This window comes from Meles meles, chromosome 12 (assembly GCF_922984935.1).
Source record: "Meles meles chromosome 12, mMelMel3.1 paternal haplotype, whole genome shotgun sequence".
Lineage (NCBI taxonomy): Eukaryota > Metazoa > Chordata > Mammalia > Carnivora > Mustelidae > Meles > Meles meles.
Window position 1 is genome coordinate 79,482,668 of NC_060077.1, and position 24,863 is coordinate 79,507,530.

Consider the following 24,863-nt stretch of genomic DNA (forward strand, 5'->3'; position numbering starts at 1 on the left):
GTCTGAGTCTGAGTGGGATGGCCCTTGCGGCTGTCACGTTAATGACAGTAAAGCTAAGCGATTGTAGAAGGCTTTTTGAGTCTCTGCTGTATACAGCCTAGAAGTCTGGGTATTGTTGGGAAGACGGGACAGATCAAGATAGGATGCGGGGATCCTGACGGTACCCCAGAAAACCCCAACGAAAACCCAAACTCTTACACGTGTCCCAAGAATGTGGAGGGTCTGAAAGGGAGGGAGAAGGCCCCGCTCTTGTCTCAGGTGTTTGTGGAATGGTGCTTGGCCGGGGGCCTTGAACACCTACCTGTGCATCAGCCTAGCCCCATGTCTCTGGGTAGATGGGAAAGTCAACATCTCCTTCCCCGGGAAGAGTCTGTTGCGGAGAGAACTCACTGGTTAACTGGGGGAGGACAGAGCCAGGAATAATTTGGACTCAAAGCAGAAGGCTTTCTTTTTTAAAGAATTTAAAAATGGCACAAGCAAATAAGCTTTCAGAAGTTACTTGGAACTGGGAATGCATTATTCAGAGCAACCATAAAAGTTAATTCCCCTCTGTCTCTTTTTAAGTGTTTGCATAGATTTCCTTTTTGCTCTATTAAGAAATGCTTCTGAATGAATATAAAATCCTGTTGGGATATCTGTAACGTGTCAAGAATGGTCCACGTGTGCTTCTCTCCATGGTAACCGTTTATGATAGATCTTTCTTTTCTTTTTGTAACATAGTCTATGCATGGAACATTGAAAAGTATTGAAGGGCCTCCAAACTTGGGTATAAACTTGCCTTTGAGCATTAAGCCCGCAACTCAAAATTCAGCAAATCAAAACAAAGAGGATACCAGATCCATGAATGGGAAAGAGAAATTGGAAAAGAAGTCTCCGTCACCTGTGAAAAAATCCATGGAACCCAAGAAGGTGGCCAGTCCCGGCTGGACGTGTTGGGAGTGTGACCGCTTGTTCACGCAGAGAGATGTTTACATTTCCCACGTGAGGAAGGAGCACGGGAAGGTAAGAGCAAGAGGCCACCCCTGGGTGTGAGGAAGAGCACAGGACTGGGCAGACGTCCAACACTCGGGAGCTTGGCTCTGCCAGTAGTTAACAAATAAGGAAGAAAGGAGGAGAAAGAAAGTGATGTTTGGAAAACTATTAGTATTTGTATGACTTAATGTGATTCTTTCCTGAGTTTGGTAGTGGAAAGGGATACTGCATCCTTCCTGAAGCTATCCAGGAGAAGCTCAGTAACTCAAAAGTCACTGAAAAATCTGATTTGGATATATATATATATATCTATATCTCCTTCTCCTTTTTAAATAATAAGTACACATCTCCAACTAATAGGGATTTTTTTAAAGCCCATTATTAGACCTCATGAAACTAGCAAGACAATTTTATAATATGGTTCCAGTAGTCTTAAAGTTGGATTGTTTCCGTTAGGATCCGGAAAGAAGCTGCATTGCATTTGGTTTTTGTAGAACTGTAGTCTCTTATTCTATAGTAGCCCTCCCTCTATTCTGTTTTACTTTTTAACCTGCTATTGATTTCTTGGAAAAACTGGGTTACACGTTCTGTAGATTATTGTGCGCATTTCTGGATGTGGGTAATTGTTTTCTTTCGACATTGTTTAATTTGCTTCTCTTTATCCCATAATTCCTAGAAAGTTGATTAGGTCCAGGTTGAATTTTTAGATACAAATAGGTGCTATATTGTTTTTGTATCAAATCCTGAGGCAGCTAATAGCAGCTTCTTTCTTTCAGTGATACTATGATCCGTCATTGGGTTCCGATGCAGCATACTTTTAAAGAAACCACTTTAATTGCTTTAACTTAAGGCAGTAAAACCAAATTGTTTTCCTTGGGGAACCTGTGTAAAATGTACCTAGGAATTGGCTTGTGATTAATACATACTAGACCCTTGAAAAGTTCGTTACGTGAGGGCCCCGCTGCCTGGGTGGCTCAGCTGGTTAAGCCTCTGCCTTCCGCTCAGGTCATGACCTCAGGGTCCTGGAATCAGCCCTGCGTCAGGCTCCCTGCTCAGTGGGGAGCCTGCTTCCCCCTCTGCTTCAGCATGCACTCGCTCACTCTCTCTCTCTCTTTGATGCATAAATAAAATCTTAAAAAAAAAAAAAGGTTTGTTAAATTAGTGTTCAAACATGACTTCATAATCTCATTCATACAGTTTTATTGGAGCAGCTCATGTAAGCTGACATGTCTTTATTTGGTCTGACACAATTTATTGTCTCTTTGTGTAAATATTACTTACTTACAGAATATATATGGCTCCAGTAGCACATGGTTTATGTTAATCATCTCAACTTCAGGCTTGCCGCGCGGGCCATACCATCTTAGAATACTCTTGCAAATACTGGCCAGTTCTGAAGGGGCAGTACTTGGTTAATCTCCTGTATGAATTCACTGCCCTTCGTTATCTTGCCAAGCCTGATGTGCTGATTCTGGGAAAAGGCTTTTTCTTCCTTGGACCCAAACTGGATTTTTACAAATGCTAAAACAGGAGCAGACCTCAGTCTAGTAGCCCATGGCTTTCATTACGTATACATTTGAGATTTTTGTATCCAGCTTGGAACATTTCAAAATTCTTTTCTTTCTTTTCTTTTCTTTTCTTTTTTCTTTTTTTTTAACTGCCTTTATCTTGCACATCCAACAATTTTTGGATCTAGATTATAAGATGAAGGACAGCTCCGAGACAGATTTGGTGGGGCAAATTTAACACTAACTCCGACTACCTGCTCTGGGACGGAAGCCAGTGCTGAGCTGGCGGGGGGGGGGGGGGGCAGGTACGCTGTGCACAGCGCGTCTGTTTCCACTGGAGGCAGCTGTTCATCCAGAGGAAATGTTAGGCTTAGTGGGATTTGGGGATTAGCTTTGTAGAAGCTGAGATGCCGCCTTTTGGAAGGAGGCAGATCAGATTGGATTGCAGTGTCCATGCTGCTCCCTCGCCCTCTGGAGAGAACTAAAGGGAGGTGGAGAAGGGAAGGAAAGAAATGTCTTCATAGAAACCAGTGAAATGAGTGGAGGGCTGACTGTGCGTCAGAAACCAGGGACCAAGTTCAGCCGTGTGAACCAGACCGGAACCCTGCACTCCCGGACAGCCCACCTACAGACTCCTCCTCTTTGTTCCCATTCTTTTCTTCTTCCCTCCTGTCCGAATATTCCATTTAACCCCACACTTCACATCTCCTATCTTCTGCCCTTTTCTCTCTTCTTTCTGATGGCCATGAAGGCACCTTGCCGGCTTCACTTTTCCACTCCTGTCTCCCGCCCTTGGCCACCTGCAGGTGTCGGCTCACCACACCCACCTCTTTATTGTCAAGGCAACTGGACCAGTTTCGTCTTTACCTTGATTGATGCCTGACCCTCCCCTGCCCTCACCCCTGCAATGTTTAATGATTGGCAGGTCTTCCTAAAAGCATCTTCTACCCTAAGTTTGAATACTGCTCTCCCTCCTGGGTTTTCTCATGGTTGCTGAAGTGCCTCAGGTGTCTATCCTGGAAACAGTCCCCTCACCCCCTGGCCCCTGAGAAATTTCAGTTACCCTCGTGGCTTCACTTCCCATATATATGTGCAGATAACTCCCACATCTTTGTCTCCAGCTGTGGTTTCTTGCCTGCATTCCAGTCCCCAAGTCCAACCACTTTCTCAGCTGTTTCAGCTTCTTGGACAATTCACAGGTGCTCTTGGTCTGTCCGACAGGGAACCCAGGCTTGCCCCCAGCCCCCAGCTTCTGCCACCCGAAGCCTGGTGTCCAACCTGACTTGACGCTTCCTTCCGTCTTTGTTCAGGCCACTCTGGCTGCAGAGAGACCTCCCCGAAGTGCGTTCCCACTGGCCTCAGCTGCCCAGCGGCTCCCCGGGTCTCCCCGATCTCCCTCCCTCCAGCCGTGTCTCGCATGGGGCGCGCTGGACAAATGAGACTGCTCCACTGCTTCATTTATTTTTTAAAAAGATTTTGTTTACCATTTATTTGAGAGGGAGCACGCACGTGAGCATGTGAACCAGCAGAGGGGCAGAGGGAGAGGAAGAAGCAGACTTGCAGACGCGGGGCTGCATCCCAGGGTCCCGGGATCATGGTCTGAGCCAAAGGCAGATGCTTAACCGACTGAGCCACCCAGGGGCCCCTGCCCCAACTGCCTGAGACACTGCTCGCCGGTTTGTCTCTGGGGCTTTACAGGAATGTGCTGCCCTGGTGCTAACTGCTCTTAGTCCTTTCGGTCTCAGTTTCGACCTCACCCCATCTGGAAAGCCTTCCTCCGCCCCTTCCCCTACGTGTGTCCAGGGCAGCCGGAGCTTCCCTTACCCTGACTCATCCCTCTGCGAAGACGGCCTCTCACCTCTTTCTTCCAATAGCTGCTTCATGCTCTCTTCCTCTCTTCAGTTCCCACCCAGAACAACTGGGTGCCTTCTGTCCCTAGCCCACAGCACGCAGGTAGATATTTCTCGAATTAATGGATCAAGAATGAGTGCTGACTTGGAAGACATCTTATCCCCCCTTAGACTTAACTTTCTCTTCTTTAAAATGGGAGTGATCACGTATTTCGTGACCACACAGTGTCCTGTGCTGTAGGTACCTAGAGGGAACTGCTGTGAGGTGATCAGTGGCCTCCAGGCCTTTTGGATTTAAGGTGAGACATAAATATGAAATGATGAGGGATTTGAAAATGGTATCTGGCTAAAGGTCCCAGGAGAGCATAATTTTTTATTTCCACCAGGCGAGAAATTACTGGAAAGATCTGATTTCATCAGATTACCCAGTGAAATACCATTACGTAAATGTTCTGACCCAGAGCACTGTGAAGGGATACTTCATTTTCATACTGTAATCATGCCTAAAAAAATAAGTGTGTGTGTATATATAATTTTGAGAATAATGTGAGCACATTTTGCCAACCATAGCGGTTTGCTTTAGTGTTGCTGCTGCTAATACAGTTATTTTGGAGAAAAGGCTTTGAGTTAGGAGTAAGCCCACTTGGCATAAATTGAAAAACTCCTGTCTGGGTCATTCACTGCTGCCTCTTTTAAGATGGCCTCTTTTGGTCTCAATAATTGTTTCTGATTTTTTTTTTTCTCTCTACTCAATTCCCATCCAAAAAATTTGTACTAAAAATATTGTATGGAGTTCCACATCAAAACAAAGATCTTCAGGAGCTTTGTCTTCAGGGTTCAAAACCATAGTTCCAGCTGTGCTAGTTACGTAGTTTTAGTAGCTAGTTTCTTTATTTCACTAATGTAGAGTATATATATTTTTTACTAGTACACATGCACTATCCACTTCCAGTGGTTTCAAAAAATTTTTTTAAGTAATTTGTTGTAATTAGATATTAAGTCAAATAATTTTTTAAAAATTGGGGGCAGGTAATCCATAAAAATTTACAGTGATGTAATAATTTAAGAACAATTTGCCACATTATTATTTTAGCCATTTAAAACAGAGTAGTTAAAGCAGCTTGATTGTATTGATTGATTGATTATCTAAGGTTTTATTTACTGATTTGAAAGAGAGTGTGAAGCAGAGGGAGAAGGACAAGGAAGACGCCATGCCGAGTGAGGAGCCCGACTTGGGGCTCGATCCCGTGAGGGAAGATCATGATCGGAGCCGAAACCAAGAGTTGGAGGCTTAACTAGCTGGGCCTCCTGGGCGCCCCAAAGCAGCCACATTCAGAAACGATTCTTAACTGAACTTCAGTACAGAGAAACCAGTATAAAATCAATCACTTTCTAAAGCTGATACTGTTGTTTTGTTATGGGCAGGTTGTAGCTGCCTTTTTAAATCATACCGCTCTTTGAGGACAAGTTCTAAATCTGTTATTGTAACTTCCATGGTTTGTGATGTTGCACATTTGAAAAGGGGTATTGTGTCAGTCGCGTCTAGGTTTGGACATTAAATAGTTTTATTTGATCACAGAAATCGTCTCATCTTCCCCGTGTCCCTGCTCTCGGATACAAAAACAAGATGAGCTTGTCAGTATCATTATCCTGACGGTCTCATCCCAGCCGTGAGGCCTTCCCCAGATAAATGTACAAATACACAGAGTTTTATGTACAATTTTAGGGGCTCATGTACTTCCTGACATTCTTTCTTGATTGCTTTAGGGGTCTTCTAGGAACCTCATATTAGGATCCCCTCAATGAGATAACGTGAGGTCAGATCACACATTCTGCACTTAGGTAACCTGATAGCAAGTTGAAAAGTGAAAGTTGCCCGTACTTGTCCAGATCTAGAAAATTATAGGCTGATTTGTGATAATTATTTATAGCCATTTGGTTATCTGTTGCCCTACACGTTGAGAGATCATTATGGAACTTTTTTTTTTTAAAGATTTTATTTATTTATTTGACAGAGAGATCATAAGTAGGCAGAAAGGCAGGCAGAGAGAGTGAGAGGGAAGCAGGCTCCCTGCTGAGCAGAGAGCCCGATGTGGGACTCGATCCTAGGACCCTGAGATCATGACCTGAACCGAAGGCAGCGGCTTCAACCACTGAGCCACCCAGGCACCCCTGAGAGAGAGAATCTTAAGCAGGCTCCATGGCTCAGCGAGGAGACCAACGTGGGGTTTGATCTCACAACCCTGAGATCACGAACTGAGCCGAGACGAAACCAAAAGTCAGATGCTTAACTGACTGTGCCACCCAGGCATCCCTGGCTTTTGACGATCTGATACAACCCGTCCCTTTTTGCAGCTGCAGGATAACAGCACTCATATCGAGGAAGCTAATGCCCTTTGGTTTGGCACCATATTCTAGTTAGTGGTTCCCAGAACTTGACTGTGCATCAGAATCACCTGGACGGTTTGGTAAAAGGCTGGTTGCTGGGCTGCACCCCAGTGGTTTCTGATCCAGTAGGTTTGGGATGAAACCTGATGAGCTGCATTTCTTAGAAGTCTGCCCTTTGAGGGGCACCTGGGTGGCTCAGTGGGTTAAAGCCTCTGCCTTCGGCTTGGGTCATGATCTCGGGGTCCTGGGATCGAGCCCTGTGTGGGGCTCTCTGCTCGGCGGGGAGCCTGCTTCCTCCCCATCCCCCACCCGCCTCTCTGCCTACTTGTGATCTCTGTCTGTCAAATAAATAAGAAATCTGCCCTTTGAGAGCACCCCCCCATTTATCCTGTGTGGCAGTAAAATCCCCTAGAGCCCGCTGATTGACGCAGTAAGTTTATTCTTGCATATGTAGTTTGCTGTGAGCTTCGGCACTTCTGTGGGGCGGCTGTCCTTCCCCTGATGACTCAGTGATCAAGGCGGTTTCTTTCAGCCCCGCCCTCTCCACAAAGGTGTCACTGTACGGGGCTGGGGAGGGGGGAAGACTGGAGAATCCCATCTGGCCCTTACACGCCCTTATTCTGTAGTGACACGCAGTACGTCATTGGTCAGAAGGAGTCATGTGACCAGCCCCAGTTGTAGTGGACTGAGATGTGTGCTCCTGTGTGCCCTGAAGGGTAGGGAAGGGCAAGCAGTGTTGATCACACCTGTACAGTGTCTGCCGAATGATCTGGGGTGCTCAGGGGCCCACCGCGCCCCCTTCAGATGGAAAGGAGGCAAAGTCAGAGATGCAGAGAAGGAACTAGAAGATGTGGCACTCTGAATTCAAAGATGAAATGACAAGTGGGCCATTCATTTCCATGTCTGAAATTTACTGATGATTCCATGAGGGACAGAAAATGAAGAAAAAATAAAATGCTTTTGAGAAAGATTCATAAGTTATTTAGAAAATGTGACTCAAATAAGAATATATTATTCCAGATTTTGTTTATGGCCAGAATAGGTGTGGTGTTTTTTGTTGTTGTTTTTTGGATTCTTAGGAAGATTTGCTTTTAGGGTGAAATGTCTATATGCGGTCAGGTGTCTTTTACAGCCATTTTTAGGAGGCATTTTTCTATAAAATCACTGGAGGTTTCTCCAAACAAGGTTGAAGGCTGCAAGTACTCATTTGCATACACCTGTCCATGTAGTCTAAGACAAAGACCTGGCCTTCTCTGTTAACTTCTCTTACTGCCGCACTGTGCATGTTTTTTGATTACCCTGTGGGACAGGGCATGTTACCACACACCCCGTTGGATATTAAATGTAAAACCCCAAATCCGGGGATGTACAATAAAATTAATGAGACAGAGTGGGGGGCAGGTGTGTAAATGTTTTGATCCCCAGTAACCGGACCGGTGGGCTTGCCTCTGGAAGTCTGTCAGGATTTCGGCACTGGTGGGGCCGGAGCCGGAGCTGCTGGGGGTGTCCCGGTTGGAGGGTCTGACAGCCCTGTGATCAGAGCCGGGGAGGTTAGACCCACTGGCAGATAACAGAGCCCGCTGGCAGACCCCCACCCAGCTGCGGGCCTGATCTCTTCAGAGTACAAGTCTGTCTGTCCTGCGTAGACCCTCCCTGTGTGTGTTTAAGGTGGAGTCCAATGCCCTTCTCCCGTGCACCTTCTCCATACCTACTCCGCTGTGCCTCTCCTTGCGGTTCCAGACATAGAGAGCTGCCCGAGGGCCCTCACGTACACCTTTCTTCCTGGACTCGTTGCCCGGTGTGCTCTGGTAGACCGGATTCAACTAGTCGTGGCCGGTAGAAGTGCCCGAGCCTACTCGGCCCCTTTCTATTCCTCCATGCACCTGTGATTGCTGCGGTCCAGGCTCAATGTGGGAATCCGGCTTCATTGTGTTCTACCTTTGACCCACTGTGATCTCCTTGAGGCCAGGGAACTCCCGGTGCGGAAAAGGAGGAGCCCCGTCAGTACTGTGGAAGGAATGAAAGTGCCCAGCGGGCCTGCCATGGTGTGCTGGTTATTTAGGCTGTTGTGACCCTCAGTGTGGCCCAGTCATGGGCGCTACAGATACCGAGTTGTACCTTTGCACTTGAAGTAGGGCGCCTGTGGTGCTCTTCTCAAAAGCCAGCCCCCAGCAAGGCGCGCAAGCAGCTGCTGGTTGGAGCTGGGCGCTGCCCGCCACCACGGAGATGTTTACGGACATCTGGGCCACTGTGGTACGTTGCCCGCCAGGCCTGCTCTCTCTCATTTTGGAGTCTGAGGAGGATGCCTCGGGCTTTTCCTGTTTATCACTGGAGGCTAAGGAGGCTAGGCGGGTGCTGCTGCTGTATGGGAGAAAGACAATTCTCCGCTCGTCTGCTCCCGGTGTCCGGTGCTGGGAGCTGGTTACCGGGCCCTGCTGGCTTAAGAAGCTTTCTCCTGGAAAATACCGCCTGCAGCCAGAGGCTTAATTCCCTCACTGCCACAGACAGTGCAGTTTCCATTCTGTCTGCTTCCACCGCCCCAGACTGATGGCCGCCACAACCCTTCCTCTTATCTGTCAAAGCTCTGTCCCTTCCTGTGCCCGTGGGGCTCGGGGAGGAAGGTGGTTTCCTCCCAGACTTGAAGTTCCCAGATCTGCTCTGGGGTTAGGTTTCTCCGTCCAGTCAGTGCTGAATGTGGTCATTAGGCTTTAGAATATTGGTACGATGTTTGGATCTGCTGTATTACGTGGGGAGACTTTTATGTTCCTGTCCAGGATTGCAGCATGGATTTGTAATTTCTTTCGGAAAGTACATCCTTAAATCCAAGTGGCAGACCAGATTTTTAGATTTTAAAAATATAGCGTAGGAGGGGTGCCTGGGTGGCTCAGTCATTAAGCATCTGCTTCGGTTCAGGTCATGATCCCAAGGTTCTGGGATTGAGCTCCGCATGGGCTCCCTGCTCAGTGGGAAGCCTGCTTCTCCCTCTCCCACTCCCCCTGCTTGTGTTCCCTCTCTGCTGTGTTTCTCACTGTCAAATAAATACAATCTTAAAAAAGAAAAGAATTTAGCATAGGATTCTGTGTCTAAGTTGATACTCCCTCCAAGCCCTGAGCAAGCAGAAAACAATTCTGCATACCGTTAAGTGGGGGGCGGTGAAAGAAAAGCCATTCTAGCCATTATTGACTTCTAAGGCACCCTAAAATCGCTCTAGAAGGTAACTGAGAGCTCACGAAACCCCACTCAGTTCAGTTAGACTGGACGACTTTAGACCCAGAAGGACTGTGGCGGTTTTCAGACTTGAACTTGTGCCGAGGGCTGGAACCCAGCAGCCCCTCCCTCCACCTCAAGGTCAGAGTGTGGAGTCTCCAGGTTAGGGGTGAGAACAGATCTTATTTGGCAGAAGAAGAGCCAGTACCCCAGGCGAGACTGGAGCAAGGGGGAAGATTCTGCTGCTTGAGTCCATAATTCATGAATTCAGCAAGCCCCGTGGCTTTCCTGTGTCCACTGCCCGCACTGCCGCACGGACGCCTTTGGAAGGGCCGTCAGGGGAGAAAGTGGGACTCTGTGCACAGAGGCCTTTTCTCTTCAGAGCCCCTCAGAGCCTAGGAATTGTAAGGCTGGAAAGCAGCACCAAGCAGGCACCCACAGAAGAGCCTTTCAGGGGCTGCATGACGTTTGTCCTCACTCCGGGATGCTGCGGGGTCACGCGGTCTGGGACCTTCAGCCTGAGCAGTTGATGGTGCCGGGCAGCGGGACCTCATCAGTACATTTCACCAGACAGCTGGGAGGGTGAGCGTGTGCCCAAGGCCTGGAGTCGGTGGGGTTTAGTGGTAGCTCTTGGGATCTTTGTGCTTGCTTGTTGAGTGTATTTACAGACGTCTAGCAGAAGATGGGATAAAAACCAGTGATTATCTTGAAGAAGAATGTCTAGTTTCTTTTGTCTTCTGATTTGTGGAAATAAATTATTGCAGAGGGAGCCAACTCAAGTCTTCAGACACTGTGTTTTAGTATCTTTATTCTGTAGTAATATTTGTATTTTGTAACAGTGATTGTAGGGGACATAGCGTTCACAGTGACTTTTTTCCTACCCAGGTTGCTTTTTAAATCAAAAGGGCCAGAAAGATGGGATGGAAAATGTTATTAGAAGGAAAACCAAAAAAACCACTGTATTCTTTCTTGTGGTCCCCTCTTAAGGACTGGATTCTCTGAGAACAGAGACAATAGAGAAATAGTGTGTCCCCCATCTGTACGCTGTATCTGAGGAAACAGAGGCTGAGAAGATGGGACAGACCTTTTTAAGTAGAAGAAGGGAGCGAAGCTGGACCAGACCCAGAAGAAGTTGGCAGCAAAGGTTTTTTCGTACTCATGTGGCCTTTGAGTCCCGAATGTCCTAGAGTCGGTGAAATGTGGCGCGCAGAGGCCTGGGCACTGTCCCTGCTGTTTCTCTCATTGTGAGGGGGAAGGATGGGAAATAGCCCGGGGAGGACCTTTAATGAAGTGGGTGTAGGGCGGTGCAGGCGAGTGCGTCTCCTGACAGGGAAGGGACACGGGGTCTGTTTGGGTCCGTACACGGGAGCCCCAGAGCTCCGCGGCGTGTCCCACCGGTCAGTTGTGGTAGAAGCAGAGGCCTCAGGCTGACACGTACCCGTGGTGGCCCCACGACACCCCAGCAGGCATTTTGGGGTTCTGGTGCCACGGGCCTGGCTGCCTGTCAGAGTGTCTTGTCATTCGCTCAGCGTCCCCCTTGCCCCTGGCCCCAGGGTCTGATGTGGTTTCGGGCACAAAGACTGCCGTGGGACACGTTTCTTTCCTGTCTGCTCTGGGTTTGGCCTTTCATTATTCTGCCTCAGTCACGGCTCTGGGTTTTCCTTTTTTGGTTGTACGACGTCATCAGCACATCAGCTAGTTGTAGAACCAGAAAGTTTTGTTTGTTGTTGTTTTATGTTTTTATTTATTTTTAAAGATTTTATTTATTTATTTGACAGACAGAAAGAGATCACAGTAAACAGGGAGAGAAGGGGGAAGCAGGCTCCCTGCTGAGCAGAGAGCCCGATGTGGGGCTCGATCCCATGTGGGGCTCGATCCCAGGACTTTGAGATCATGACCTGAGCCAAAGGTAGAGGCTTAACCCACTGAGCCACCCAGGCACCCCTTATTGTTGTGTTAAAGCCTTGTATATTTAATGAGAGAGAGCATGTGCACAAGCCTGTGCAAGCTGGGGGAGGGGCAGAGGGAAAGAGAATCGGAAGCAGGCCCCACACCCAGTGCAAGCCTGATACAGGGCTCGCTCGCTCCTCCCTGAGATCGTGACCTGAGCTGACATCAGGAGCCCGATACTTAACTGCCTGAGCTACTCAGGCGCCCCTTGTTTGTTGTTGTTTTTAAGCAAGCATAGCAACTAGCTATGGCCGCCGTGACCTCAGTGACCTAGAGACAGTACTGTGATCCTGGCGGTCCCCAGGACATAGCCTGAGCATGCCGTAGGAAAAACAAACCCTTCTTACTTAGCGTTCCAGCTTGTTTTTTTCCTGGATCGATCACCTGCTCTGTTAACTAGATTTGGTTCTGACTTACTGAGACGTGGCTCTGTTTTCTCCAAGAGTGTAAGACCGTGGTCTAAATGGGGGTTCTCAAACTATGGTTCACAGGCTGGCCACCCATTTTGTAAATAACTTATTGAAACACAGCCACACCCGCTCATTTATGTATCATTGTGGCTGCTTTTGAACTGCAAGGCACAGTTGAGTAGTTGCAACAGACTTTATGGCCTGCGAAGCTTAAAATATTTACTGTCTGGCCCTTTACAGAAAACGTCTGCCAACCTCTGGTCTAAATTTATACTCTGTGTTTAAATATTTCCCCAAAACCACTCCGTTCCAATTTGTAGAAACTTGGATGGTTCAGTACTCAGAGATTGTTTTTCTTGATGATTTCAGACATATGTAGTCTGAGTTTCCTACGCTGTGCTCAGCTGACTACCCGTTTATTTGTATATTCTGGGATGTAGTGAGATCAGAAGATCTCGCTTGTGTTCTAGACATTAAATTCAGAGTGAGGACTTTAGAATTTACGACCTCCAGTTTCCACACTTAGGGGAAGGCTACCTGCCTGTGTAAAAAACCATTTCTCTAGGACAGTGTGGGTGGCTTGGGTAAGCCGGTTTGCTGCTTAGAACTTATCCTCGGGGTGCCTGGATGGCTCAGTCGTTAAGGGTCTGCCATGGGGCTCCCTGCTCGGCAGGAAGCCTGCTTCTCCCTCTCCCTCTCCCATTCCCACTGTTTGTGTTCCCTCTGTCACTGTCTCTGTCAAATAAAGTCTTTAAAAAAAACCCAACAACTTACCCTCTGTAACTGTAGGTGGTATCTTGCAAACGGAAAGGGAGTGCCCAGTTTTGTGGGCACACACTGACGATATTTGGATCTAAAATGAATCCATGAAGACAGTGAAATCTCTATGAAGCATTATTTCTTTTATATATATCCTGGTGAAAAGTTTCAGGCTCTCTCAGTGAAAATTATACTTTTATTCATGGAATACATATGCTGAGGATGTTACATATTTCTTTAGTGAATTTCTTTTTTTTAAAAGCAAGTTTCTTGGGTTGTAATTAATATGCAATCTTAGTACATTTCTATTCTGTAGAAAAGCTCATTAATTTTATGGGAGATGTTGTAGACTCTAGATTTTTTTGGCCCGTTCAGGTTATCAATCTAAACAGTTTCTCTTTTTCAGTCTTTGCTTTGTCTGGGCACTTACATATTACAGGGGCGAGGCACTATGCTGAAACTATTTGGAACAGGCCGTTCCTTCGTACTTTGGGAATGTTTAGCTTTTCGTCATGTTTGTTCTTCTGTGTGTATACCCTTTTTTAAAAATTCTATAAATATTTACCAAGTCGCACAGCATTTGTTATGCTGAAGAAGAAATGATACAGTTCTTGTCCTGCAGATGCTTACAGCTGGGTATAAAAAAGCATAAATATTTTTAAAGCTGCCGCCAGTGTGGGCCTTAGAGGAATCATAGGGCGGAATGTAGTTAAAACTAAGGGAAAGGGGCTTCCCATTCAGCTTTTAGCTCAGGCTTTCTGAGGCTCTGACCAGAGCAAGCGATAAGATACAGTACGGGCTTAAAAGAGGTCAGAGGAAGACGGAGTAAAATTTAAAAATTAAAGTTGCACATGATACGTGGACAAGAAGAATTAGAGTCGCCTCTGAGGCCCACGGAAGCAGGGGTTTGAGCATCACCATTTCTTGGTGAATTGGCTGGGGCTGGGGGATGCAGGGAAGGCTTCACAGAAGAAATACTACCTTGCGGGATGCCTGGGTGGCTCAGTCAGTTAAGTGTCTGCATTCGGCTCAGGTCATGATCCCAGGGTCGTGGGATCGAGTCCCGCATCGGCTCCTTGCTTGGTGGAGAGCCTGCTTCTCCCTCTGCCTGCTGCTCCTCCCCCTGCTCATGCTCTCTCTCCCTGCCTCTCTAACAAATACATAAATAAAATCCTTTAAAAAAAAAAAAGAAAAATACTACCTTGCTACGTACCTGGTGGATGCTTGGGAGGAATTCACCCAGTGTACGAGCGGAGGATGGGTGTGGCCCAGCCCAGCGGGACATCCTAATTGAGGGCTGACAAGTCGTTCCGGAGTGTGACGCCCTGGAAGGGCATGGTCGAGGTTGGGACTGGCGAGGTAGGCAGGTCCCAAGACCTTCGCCCCTGACGGTACAAAGAAGAGGAGAGCTGGCTGAAGGGGCCAAAGGGTTGGAGTGGGCCTCAAGGAGAAGGAAGGCTGTCTTTGAAGGGCAAGGGAGGAATGCGTCCTCGTCTTCAGAAGATGTGATTTGAGCGGCTTTGAATCAGCATTTACGAAGTTCTAGGAGATGTAGTCAGGAGTGGTGGGCAGAGGATTAGATTGTGGACAGTCTTGAAAGCCAAGAAGTGGGGCACCTGGGTGGCTTAGTGGGTTAAGCGTCTACCTTCATCTCAGGTCATGATTCCAGGGTCCTGGGATCGAGCTCCCCCCATCGGGCTCCCTGCTCCTCGGGGAGCCTGCTTTTCCCTCTCCCATTGCTTGTGTTCCCTCTCTTGCCACGTCTCTCTGTCAAATAAATAAATAAAATTGTAAAAAAATTAAAATTAGGAAAAAAAAAAAAAGGAAAGGAAAGCCAAGAAGTTTGGATTTTGCCCCACACCCAAGGAGAGACAGGCAATGAAAACCCCTTCACCCTGTCCTCTGTGGTTACAAGGGTGACTCTGTGGCCCCGTGAGGCCCACCCCTTGCCTGTGTGCTCCCTCCAGCCCCCTTCTTGGGCCCCTGGAGGGCCTCACCACCACTGTCCCCTGCATCTTCACTTTTTCCCAGATTATTCTCAAAATCCTAAGGTTCGCCATGGTGCCTCTTACCTGGCTGAACGGCCTTCCTGACCCACTTGCCTGGCGTCTTTTCCCTCTGCTCTGCTTTACAGCGAACATCCCGGAGATGGGTCTGTGTTCCTGCGCTCCCCACCCCCCTCCAGCTGAGGCAACCCTGTTACTGCCCCACAGAAACTGCTCGACTATTTCTGCAGGTCGAGGGACTTGGGCCTAGGGCTCTTGGCTTTCTCAGTGCTTTCGTTTGAGTTGAAGTGGTTGTCGGCTAGGTCCTTCTTGAAATGCTTTCTCTGCTAGCTAGGCCTCTGGGTTCTCACCCCGCCTCACTGATAGCTTTTTTTGGTCTTTCTCCTCTTTCCAGCCTGTAAATGTTGATGTGCCCTTTATTCTCAGAAATGCCATCCACAGTCAGCCAGCTCACAGAGTTCTGTCTGTGGCCTGGTCCGCTCCCCCGAGTTGCGCACTTGAATCTAACCACTTAGTTAGCGTCTCTGCTTAGATCTCCAATGGGCTTCTTAAATTTAATGTATCCAAAATGTAATTCTTGATTCCTCTCCTTCCCTAAACCTGCTTCTCTCCTACTTTCCTGGTCAGTAACTGGTAACCATTTTGCCAAGTGCCCAGCCAAGGAATTTGAAGGGATACTCGACGCCCTTCTCTTTCTCCTTTGTCATCCACATTCAGCCCATCCACAGATCTACCTTTGTCGTATACACCAAATTTAATCACTGGTCATCACCTTGACTTTCCAAACCCACAGCACTTCTTCTGTCCCCTGGATTGTCACAGACAGCCTCCGCACTGGTTCTTTGCTTCCACGCTTGCAGCAAGAGTGACCCATGTAATTCATTGATCGTATTAGTCCTCTGCTCAAACCCACTGGTGTCTTCCTGTCACTCTCACAGATGACCCACTGGTGTCTTCCAGTTATGCATCTTGGAGGACACAGAGTCCCCACGGCCTGTGGTCTTGCTCTGACCTCCTCACCTGACATTGTTTTCAGTCTTTACTCTCTAGAAACTGTGGAAAGGATACGGTCGGGCAGTTCAGTAGAGAAAGATAAGTGGCTCAGGAATGTATAGATAGATGTCCAGCATCCCTAGGTCTTAAGGAAAAACAAAACAAAGTGCAGTACAGTCTTTACCATTTTGGTAGAGTCGAATGGTGATCTGTTAAGACTTTTGGCAAATGAACCCTGACTTACAACGATAGAGGGTTCCCTTTTGAGGACAGTTTGGCAAAAAGTGTCGACCCTTAACATTTTTCATAGTTTCTAAACTAGAAAGACTTTCAGAAATTCCCATCACAGAAATAGTTGGTTGATGGCAGAAATTTTTGCTTATAATTACTGAAGATTGGAAACAACCTACATCATTAATGAGAGGTAGTTAAATAAGTTGTGGCCCATTTATACAATAGAATACTACGTTGTGTTAAGAAAAACACAGAAACATCAAAATGTGTGTAGCTGTGTGTGAAAAAAAACCACGTTACAAATTGAGATGTATAACAGACTCTTAAATGCACATGAACGTGGATTTGGAAGAGAAACGGGAAGGATATGTAGCTAGAGACGGACAGTAGTTACTGCAGTCCGTGACATTCGAGGCAGTCTGTTCTCTCATCCAGTTTCCAGTAAGTGTAATTTTTATAATTAGCAACAATAAGGGAAAGAAAATAAAGGCTGGGTTACCTGGACGCACCATATATACTTCTCTTTGAAATGGAAGCTGCCGGGGGCACCTGGGTGGCTCAGCCCATTAAGCGTGTGCCCTTGGCTCAGGTCATGATCCCGGGGTCCTGGGATCGAGCCCCATGTTGGGCTCCCCGCTTGTCCGGGAGTCTGCTTCTCCCGCTTGTGCGCGCGCTCTCTCTCTCTCTCTCAAATAAATAAATAAAATCTTTAAAAAGGAAAGACGAAATGGAAGCTGGGGCAGGAGTTCCTTCTGTATCCCAGTCCCTTTGTCACCACCCCCCTGGCCATAATAAGCAGGACACCTGTCTGCGGACGGCGCCTTCTCTTCAGTCCCACAGGAAGACTTGTCCTTCCTTCCTGTCTGGGTACTCCCTGCCCTCCGACCCCTCTCGCCTCTGTCCTCAGTAGCTTAGTTTGTCCACCGGCTCTTATCAGAACTCAGACTTGCGCAGGTCTGCCCCGGCTTCCGGCAAGCCCGGGATCCGAAATGTGCTCTACATTACTTTCTAGAACCTGCTTATATTTTTCCAGTAGATAACTGTGTTTTCAGTTATTCTTTCCTTGACTGATTCACACGATAAACATTCACGGAGCACTTTCTGTGTGCCGAATGCCAGGGGTATAGAGATGAGCGATTTACGGCTTCTGTTTTCCAGGTGCTCGCTGGGCACTGAGATGCCTCCTGAAATAGAAATGAAAAACCAGAAACTCGCAGAGTTCCAGGTTTTTCCTCAGAGGGAGAGGTACACTGTATAAGTACGTTGTCTTGTCCACTGAAAATCTTACCTTGACACCCCCTCGGAGAAATGCACGTTACCCCACAGGGAGGTGCTCCTGGCCGCCCTGCAGGATGGCCACGGGGAGGGTGGCACGGCGGCTGGCGGAAATGGCACGTGCGGCCGTTCTGGGAAGCGGGTGGACAGTTTCTTGCTTATTTTACCCTGGGGCTCAGTCGTCTCACTCCCGGGGAGAAATAAGGGCATACGTTCACACCAAACCTTGTATGTGCCCGTTTGCAGGGGCTTTAATTCCTAAGTCCCCAAAGCTGGAAACAACCTAGATGTCGGGGGAGCGGATAAACCGAGAGAGCGCGGCGGTCGCGTGGAGCGCTGCCCCGCAGTGGGAAGGGACGGGCTGTGCATGCGCTCAGCGGCCCGGCTGGATTGCACGTGTTCTGCCCCCGAAAGGAGCCGGACTCGAGAACCACGTGCTAGAGTACATGCTTCCATCTGTGGGATGAATGGAGGAACAAAACGAGGGGAGAGGAAAGAAGACAGAGCAGTGGGTGTCCAGGGCTGTAAAGGGGCACATGGGAATTTTAGGGCCGATGCAACTGCTCTGTCAACATTGTATCTATTTGTCGATATTTCTAGAATCATACGGGAAAAACAGTGGGTTTTACATTGTATAAGTTATACCGCAGTACACCTGGCTGAAATTTTTTTTTTTTTTCCTGAGGCAACAGAAAAACATCTTTTTGCTACGGGCTGTATTCACATTTTCCCACAATCTAAACAATATGAAGACGGGGGGGCAAAAAGCCTCATTCCTACCCTTGCCACCCACCAGCGCTAAGTGTCTTATGTATCTTGAAGCGTCTCTGTGCAGGTATCCTCAGAGATGCGTACGTGTTCTTGTTTTTATTTCTTTCCCATGCAGAACACAGCTCACGAATCTGATTTTCTGCACCAGCTGCTTCTCCATGTAGTGTGTGTTTTATAGTGCATCAGGATCTGCCGTTCTTCTCCACAGCTGCAAGGCAAGAATGTAGTTGTAGGTGTGCATATAATTCATTTAACCAGTTCTCCCTTGGTGGAGCCAGATTTTTTCCCGTTTTTCCCCATCACACGCAGTGCTGCCCCAAAGAACCTTGTCTACACCGGCTGTCCTGCCGTAGTGCTTCTGTTGGGAACAGATCTTCCCAGGCATTTTATCTCTCAGGGAACAGTTGGAGCCTAACATGAATTCTCAGTTTGCGCATGTGTGATATCGCCCCTGAGAAACACGAGGTGAGCACAGAAAATCGGGGAACGGAGTCACATAGGAATACACAACACACACGCATGCGCTCACCTCGGGCTGCCGTCAGCGACTTCCTCTCCCCACTGAGTCTCACTGGTGCACACCCCGTGTTACGCCTTCCCTCCGATCCTTAGGTCTCCGTTAACCCTCCTTCCTGCACTTCGCAAAAGCCCAGCAAGCCGCAACCCCCCGGTGCACACCTCCCTGGGCATCCCGCGTGACACCGTGCTCTGCCATTTTTACTAGGCGTGTCACTGACCGGGTTTGAGTGTCACGCCCCTAACTTCATTTTTGCTGGAAGCCATGTGGTTTTTCTTGCTTGATTTTGTGTCGTGCAAATGACCCATGATACATGTGTGTCATGTTACACAGAACTGACCGTACCGTGTGCGGGTGTATCTGTAGGCTAGATTTCCAAGTGAAGGAGGGCCCACAGTTTTAGGAGTTCTGTCCAGTGGGGTCACTGCTGTGATAGGCTGAAGTTTCTGCAGATGGTTGGGGTTTTCCTTTTTCGTAGGAAGCGTTTATGGTAGAGCTGAAGGGTGTGTTGTCATCATGGCTTGGGAATAATTCTGCTCCCTTTCATCCTGAATCGGGGGGGGCGGGGGGTTGGATGTCTGATGGGAGTTGGGAAAGCTCTTTGAGTGTCGTTGGGAGGCCGATAACCTCACGGAAACAGGAATCGCAAAACACGGCCAAGTGCGTGTCTGGCCAGCAGGATGTCTCCCTCTACTTCTTGAGAGTCTCCTGAAACAGAAAGAGGGCTTCAAGCCAAGACACAAGGAGGGACTAGCTGTCAGAATGGGAAGTGTCCGGTGTGTGAGCCCGTGACATTTCAAACACGTTCACCAAGTACTACCCAGAAAGAATGGCCTTCAGAGGTGGTGGAAATCCCAGAGCTCAGAACCTGAGCCCAGAGTGAGGGCTGCTTGGAAGGCACCTGCTAAGAGGAGCTGATGCTTTCTTTCCTAAAGAATGTGAAGGCAAAAGAGTGAACAATGGGAGATTAGGGAGAACGTTTAGGAAAGGTACCCAAGTGTCTGTTTTATTTGGTATTTAAAGTTTTCAACAATTTTCACTCTCCCAGCTATCTTCCCACTGCTTCTTCAGAGAATTCTATTTAAAAACAAAATAATTCGTAATTGAGTAGGAAAACCTGACTGCAAGAAGTCCAGTCAGGGCCCTGGTTCCCTCAATATCCGCTCATACTGCTGGAACCAGAGGAGGTAAATGACCTTATCAGTCTTGAAAACCGAGTGAGGATAGACTATGCTTTTTCAATACAGTTGTGTTTTTCCCCATTTTGTTTGGTTGATAAAATTGCTTTCTGTGTCAGAAAGTGGCTTCAGTATTGTAATACTGAAGAGGTAGAAGTTAGGAAAATAAATTAGATACAGCACCTTTGAATAAGTTAGTATTTAAAATTTAACAAAGAAGGAAGTCATTTGTTTTCTTAGGTAACGGGAACGTGGCAGTCTGATCTGGAGACTGGTGTTTAAGCCTGTGATTTTCTTGTCACCACTGATTTTGAAACCCTGCTCCATTGTTTGGGGATTGCACGGCTCGTTTCTGCATTTTTTTTTTTTTCCATAAAGATGTTGGAAAAGAAGGGTATCTCACAGATTGTTAACTCTTTTTGAAAACAGTAATTACTGATTCAGCTAAGCTGCTCTTCATTTAATGTGTTACGTACTCAGGACTTCTTGACTGATATTTTTCTATTAAAATTTTGATTTGATATTAATATGATGACACCATAACAAGAAATGGAATTTCAAACCCTTCATCTTAATGGAAAATCCATTTGCATTCCTCTGAGGCCTCTTGCCCTGTTGGATGGTTAGAAAGCTATATGTCAGTTCTCTACTTACTTTATTTGCTATAACTGTCTTATTTCTAGAAAAATGTCTTGTGCTTTAACTCTTCTAGGATCTTAACATTGTCCATCTTATAAAATTCTGCAGGAATTCGATATTAATAGATATTTCAGTACCTTCTTTGAAACACAGGACTACTCATGCCTGACTGTTCTTAAAACTCTATTATTTAAAAAAAAAATTTTTTTTAAGATTTTATTTATTTATTTGACAGAGAGAGATCACAAGCAGGCAGAGAGGCAGGCGGAGAGAGAGGAAGGGAAGCAGGCTCCCCGCTGAGCCGAGAGCCCGATGATGTGGGGCTCGATGATGTGGGGCTCGATCCCAGGACCCTGGGATCATGACCTGAGCCGAAGGCACTCAACCCACTGAGCCTCCCAGGCGCCGCTTAACACTCTATTCTAAAGAACCTCTTCTCTGGCTACATAAATGCTAATCCAAGAGACCAGGGATTGTCTTGTGTTATGTGACCAGGATTTTTATGAAGGAATTCCTCTGGGGAAAGAGAGTGTGGCTCAGAGGGTTTAACTGGTTATTCCTGTGTTTCCCATCCTCCCCGCCCCCGCCCCGAGATAATTCTCATAATATCCCAGATCACAGGCTTAGGAAAACGATCAAAGCAGTGGTCGGACTCCATCTTCAGCATGGAGAAGAAACTTCCCCTCTGTCTGGGTTTTTGAGCACTTACACTCCAATGTGTTTCATTTTAAAAGACAGTAGTTTCCACTTTTAAAATGAAAGTGGATATGTAACTTTATCGTTATTCATGAAAGAATATTTATTGAGGATTTCTCTGTGCCGCAAGGACTGTGCTCACTCTTACATTCCCCACCCATCCCCCCTTCCCCCAGCACCCTCTGAGGAAGGCTCTGGGGCGATCCCCAACTCTCAGTTCGGGATTGGATGTTTATGGAGAAACTTCCCTGGGATCACACGGTTCGACTTGTGAGCAGTCGAGAGAAGTCGGCAGCCCATTCCTGGGTCTCCAGAGCCAAGCTCTGGCACTTAAATAGATAGATTGGCTTACCAGTTTGAGTAAGGGCATATTTGTCACGTGAGGGGTGTAAAAATATCGATCATTTCTTTAATCACTTAGCCCGCAGTTGCTTGCTTACCTCTTCTCATTGTCAAAAATAGTGGTATTATTCACACGAGACCTTGTTCATTATTCTTCAGCCTGATTTTCCAGGAGGGTCCTGCCAGATGCTCCATTCATGAGGCCGGCAGTTACTTCTTGATCTGATTTCCTCATGAAACGACATTGTTTGATTCCAGACTGCAGTGCGGACGGTACCCAAAGAATGTGTTTCAGGGTTAAGCCGCCGAATTTTGCTTCCAAGTTTCCTCATGAGAATCTTTTGAATTAACACAAGTATTACCACAGCCAAAGTCTCTTTTCACTTTGACTTTTGTATCTGTTGAGATCTTTCCCTGGCCCTCTCACCGTCCCTCGGCCCCCATGCACACTCGGCCTTGCACACGTGCACACACACACACCGCAGACGCTAGTGATGGCTTCCATGAAGTGGTTTCCCATTCTTGTGTTCTTGGAATAAGTAAATGGTGTTATTCAAGAGACCTTTTGGAAAACTCTTCTCTTATGGTAGGAATCGTTAATCGGTGAGGTGCGCGGTGACTCAGATGTTGAAAATCAGCTAGAGATTTAATGGAAAGTGGCGCAGTGGATGAATTAACATTCTTTCTGGATCTGTAGCAAATTAATGCTTTTTATCTGGTATTTATTGAAGTGCTCTGCTTTCATATAGTGTCTGCTATATGAAATGGTATATATCTCTTTTGCAAAGAAAATGTGGTGTTTTCAAATATCCAGGGGTTTCTGCTGAATGAACACTGTAAGCGTTTTGAGGAAAAAATGAATATTTTACTCTTACGATAACGTTTCTCTCATTCTCTAGAGATTAATTAGCTCTGCATGGTTATACCCCAGCCTTTGGCCCTCCTTTTTTATTACGTTTTAAGAAGAATCTTTTTGTGTTGTTGATGTATTGCTTAAACGGTATTGCTTATTAGAACTTGAACTATTATGAAAGCGTTTTTAATTTTTAAGGTGATTCGGGTGTTGTTCTCTTAAGTGACCCTGTATCTCTTTTTCTCCCACTGAAGCAAATGAAAAAACACCCTTGCCGCCAGTGTGACAAATCTTTCAGCTCCTCACACAGCCTGTGCCGTCACAATCGGATCAAGCACAAAGGCATCAGGAAAGTTTACACCTGCTCGTAAGTCGTGATTTCTAACATGGGAAGTGCGGGGAGATTAACAAAGCGGAAACTTACAGGTTTTTCGTAGGTTGCCGTTAACGTTCCATTTCTCTGCTGTAGTTTGTAGATTTCCGTTTTCAGCTGTATTCTCTTGTTTTGACGTACGGTTTCTTGACTGGGTTATGACACTTTAAAAAAAAAAGTCAAATAAACAGGAGCAGCCTCTTGCCTACCCCGTATGCTCCTGGGTTCTTACCTGGAGTCCAGAGCTGTATGTCTCCTACACCGGAGCATCTTGGAGAAGTGGTTGATTTGCAGGCACACATTCGAATGAGATGCTTTTTGGTCACGAGAGGCCCAGGGAGCTGCCAGCAGTCACTGGCAGGTTGGTTGTCCGGTTGGTTGGTTCAGAGCAGACCCTGATAGCGCCTGGTCGTGGAGTCAGTCCGAGGCTGGCCTCTTCCCTCGTGCAGGGCAGCCTTTTCTCAGCACACGCTTTCGGCTAAGAGACCAAATTCCAGGAATCGAGTGGGCCAGGACCCTGAGTGGACCGTAGAGCCGCTCTGGACTTCCACGAGCTCCTTCCGTGTATGTGAGAATCAGAACTTGTGTCCTTAGTGGAAAAGCTTAGCACCTGCTCAGCCAGAGTGTGCCTCGAGTGAATCAGTATAACTTCTCCTAAAAGAGAGGACTGACGGACACAGAAGCTGTGTGGACATGTGGCGCGTGTGACATGACCAGGCACAGAGTATCGCGTGGCTCGGGACGCTCGTGAAGGTTGGCTGTGGGTTCGGCGGGGCTTCGCTGTTCTCAGTTAGCCAAGGGAGGTTTCTTGGGTAGGGAGACTGGGACACCGACCCGCCTTCGGTGAGGTGGAAGCTGGGAGTGATTTTGGTGAGGTGAGGACATCCCGTGACTAAGGCCTGCGCATGTGAGACCGCACTGCGAGGGTCGGAGAATTTACCAGGAAGCCCTGGCCGAGAGGAAGGTGGAAAGGGACTCTGGCGTGGCTTTGTCCTTCCTCGGATAGGTGTGTGTCTTTCTCTTGGGAGTCACTATGAGGCCGTGAGGTGCTCGGATTGTCTGGCGGATTTCCTTTATTCTGTGGTGTTGGTGCTGGTTCCTGAGGCTGCCCCAGGAGTGGGCCTCGAACACGAGATCATCAGGGTGTGGGGCCAGTCATTACAGAGTGTCCAGAAGCCTTTTGATTCTGTGTAAGGGCCCAAGGTGCTGTGCACACCCGTTCACCGAAGCGGTTTTCTTCGTGTGTGCCTTACGGTGTCTATAGTCACCATGGCCATTAACTTTGTCTCTCTTTGTCCATTCATTAAGAAAATGGTGACTTCCTACCTTCTAAAGGAAAAACTAGTCATAATCTACAGGTTTGGGGTTTTTTCCCCCCACACAAGGGGAAGTAAAAACTTAGAAGATTGACCTATTTTGGATATCTGTTGAGTTGCCTATCTTTTAGTCTATTGAATGAACCGATGAGTTTGAGCCCTGTGACACCGTGGTTGTGTCTTGGTGAGGAATGAGACCGGGCTAGACGCCCTGTCTTTGTTACGGCAGCTTGGACAGGAATCCTTAACATCCACATGAAGGAATCAGCGAGGGACTTTTTTCATATTAAAGTATGTCTTACGACATAAATTCTGAGAGAACACTGAGTCATTGTAAAGAAAACTTTTGAAATTTGATATTCTCTACTTCAAAATTAAAGCCCTCTAGAGTTATAAATTAAGTACTACCTCAACCAAACCTAGACAGGAAATACTTCATCCGAACCAAATTAGGCCGGTCCCATGAGTACACAAAAAAGCGACAGCCTTTTAGAAAGGCTGCAAAAACTTTTCTCACAAACTGGACACCGAGTCACAGTGAAATCGCTGTTTCCTTTTGGACCAGTGGTGTCCATGCAGATCACCTTGACCCCACGGAGCGTTCCGTTGGCTGGTGGAGGTCTTCC

General features: G+C 47.2%; 1 protein-coding gene across 12 annotated transcripts in view; it reads left to right on the plus strand.

The window, feature by feature from the left end:
* ZNF532 (zinc finger protein 532) overlaps nt 1–24,863 on the plus strand; it is a 108,659-nt gene that overhangs the window by 78,833 nt on the left and 4,963 nt on the right. For 11 of the 12 annotated variants that reach the window (XM_046024963.1, XM_046024966.1, XM_046024961.1 and 8 more), the window contains 2 exons: nt 721–1,002; nt 22,803–22,915. In XM_046024963.1, coding sequence (XP_045880919.1) covers nt 721–1,002; nt 22,803–22,915 — 395 coding nt within the window. The remainder of the gene's footprint in view (nt 1–720; nt 1,003–22,802; nt 22,916–24,863) is intronic. The other variant, XM_046024973.1, reaches the window with a different exon arrangement.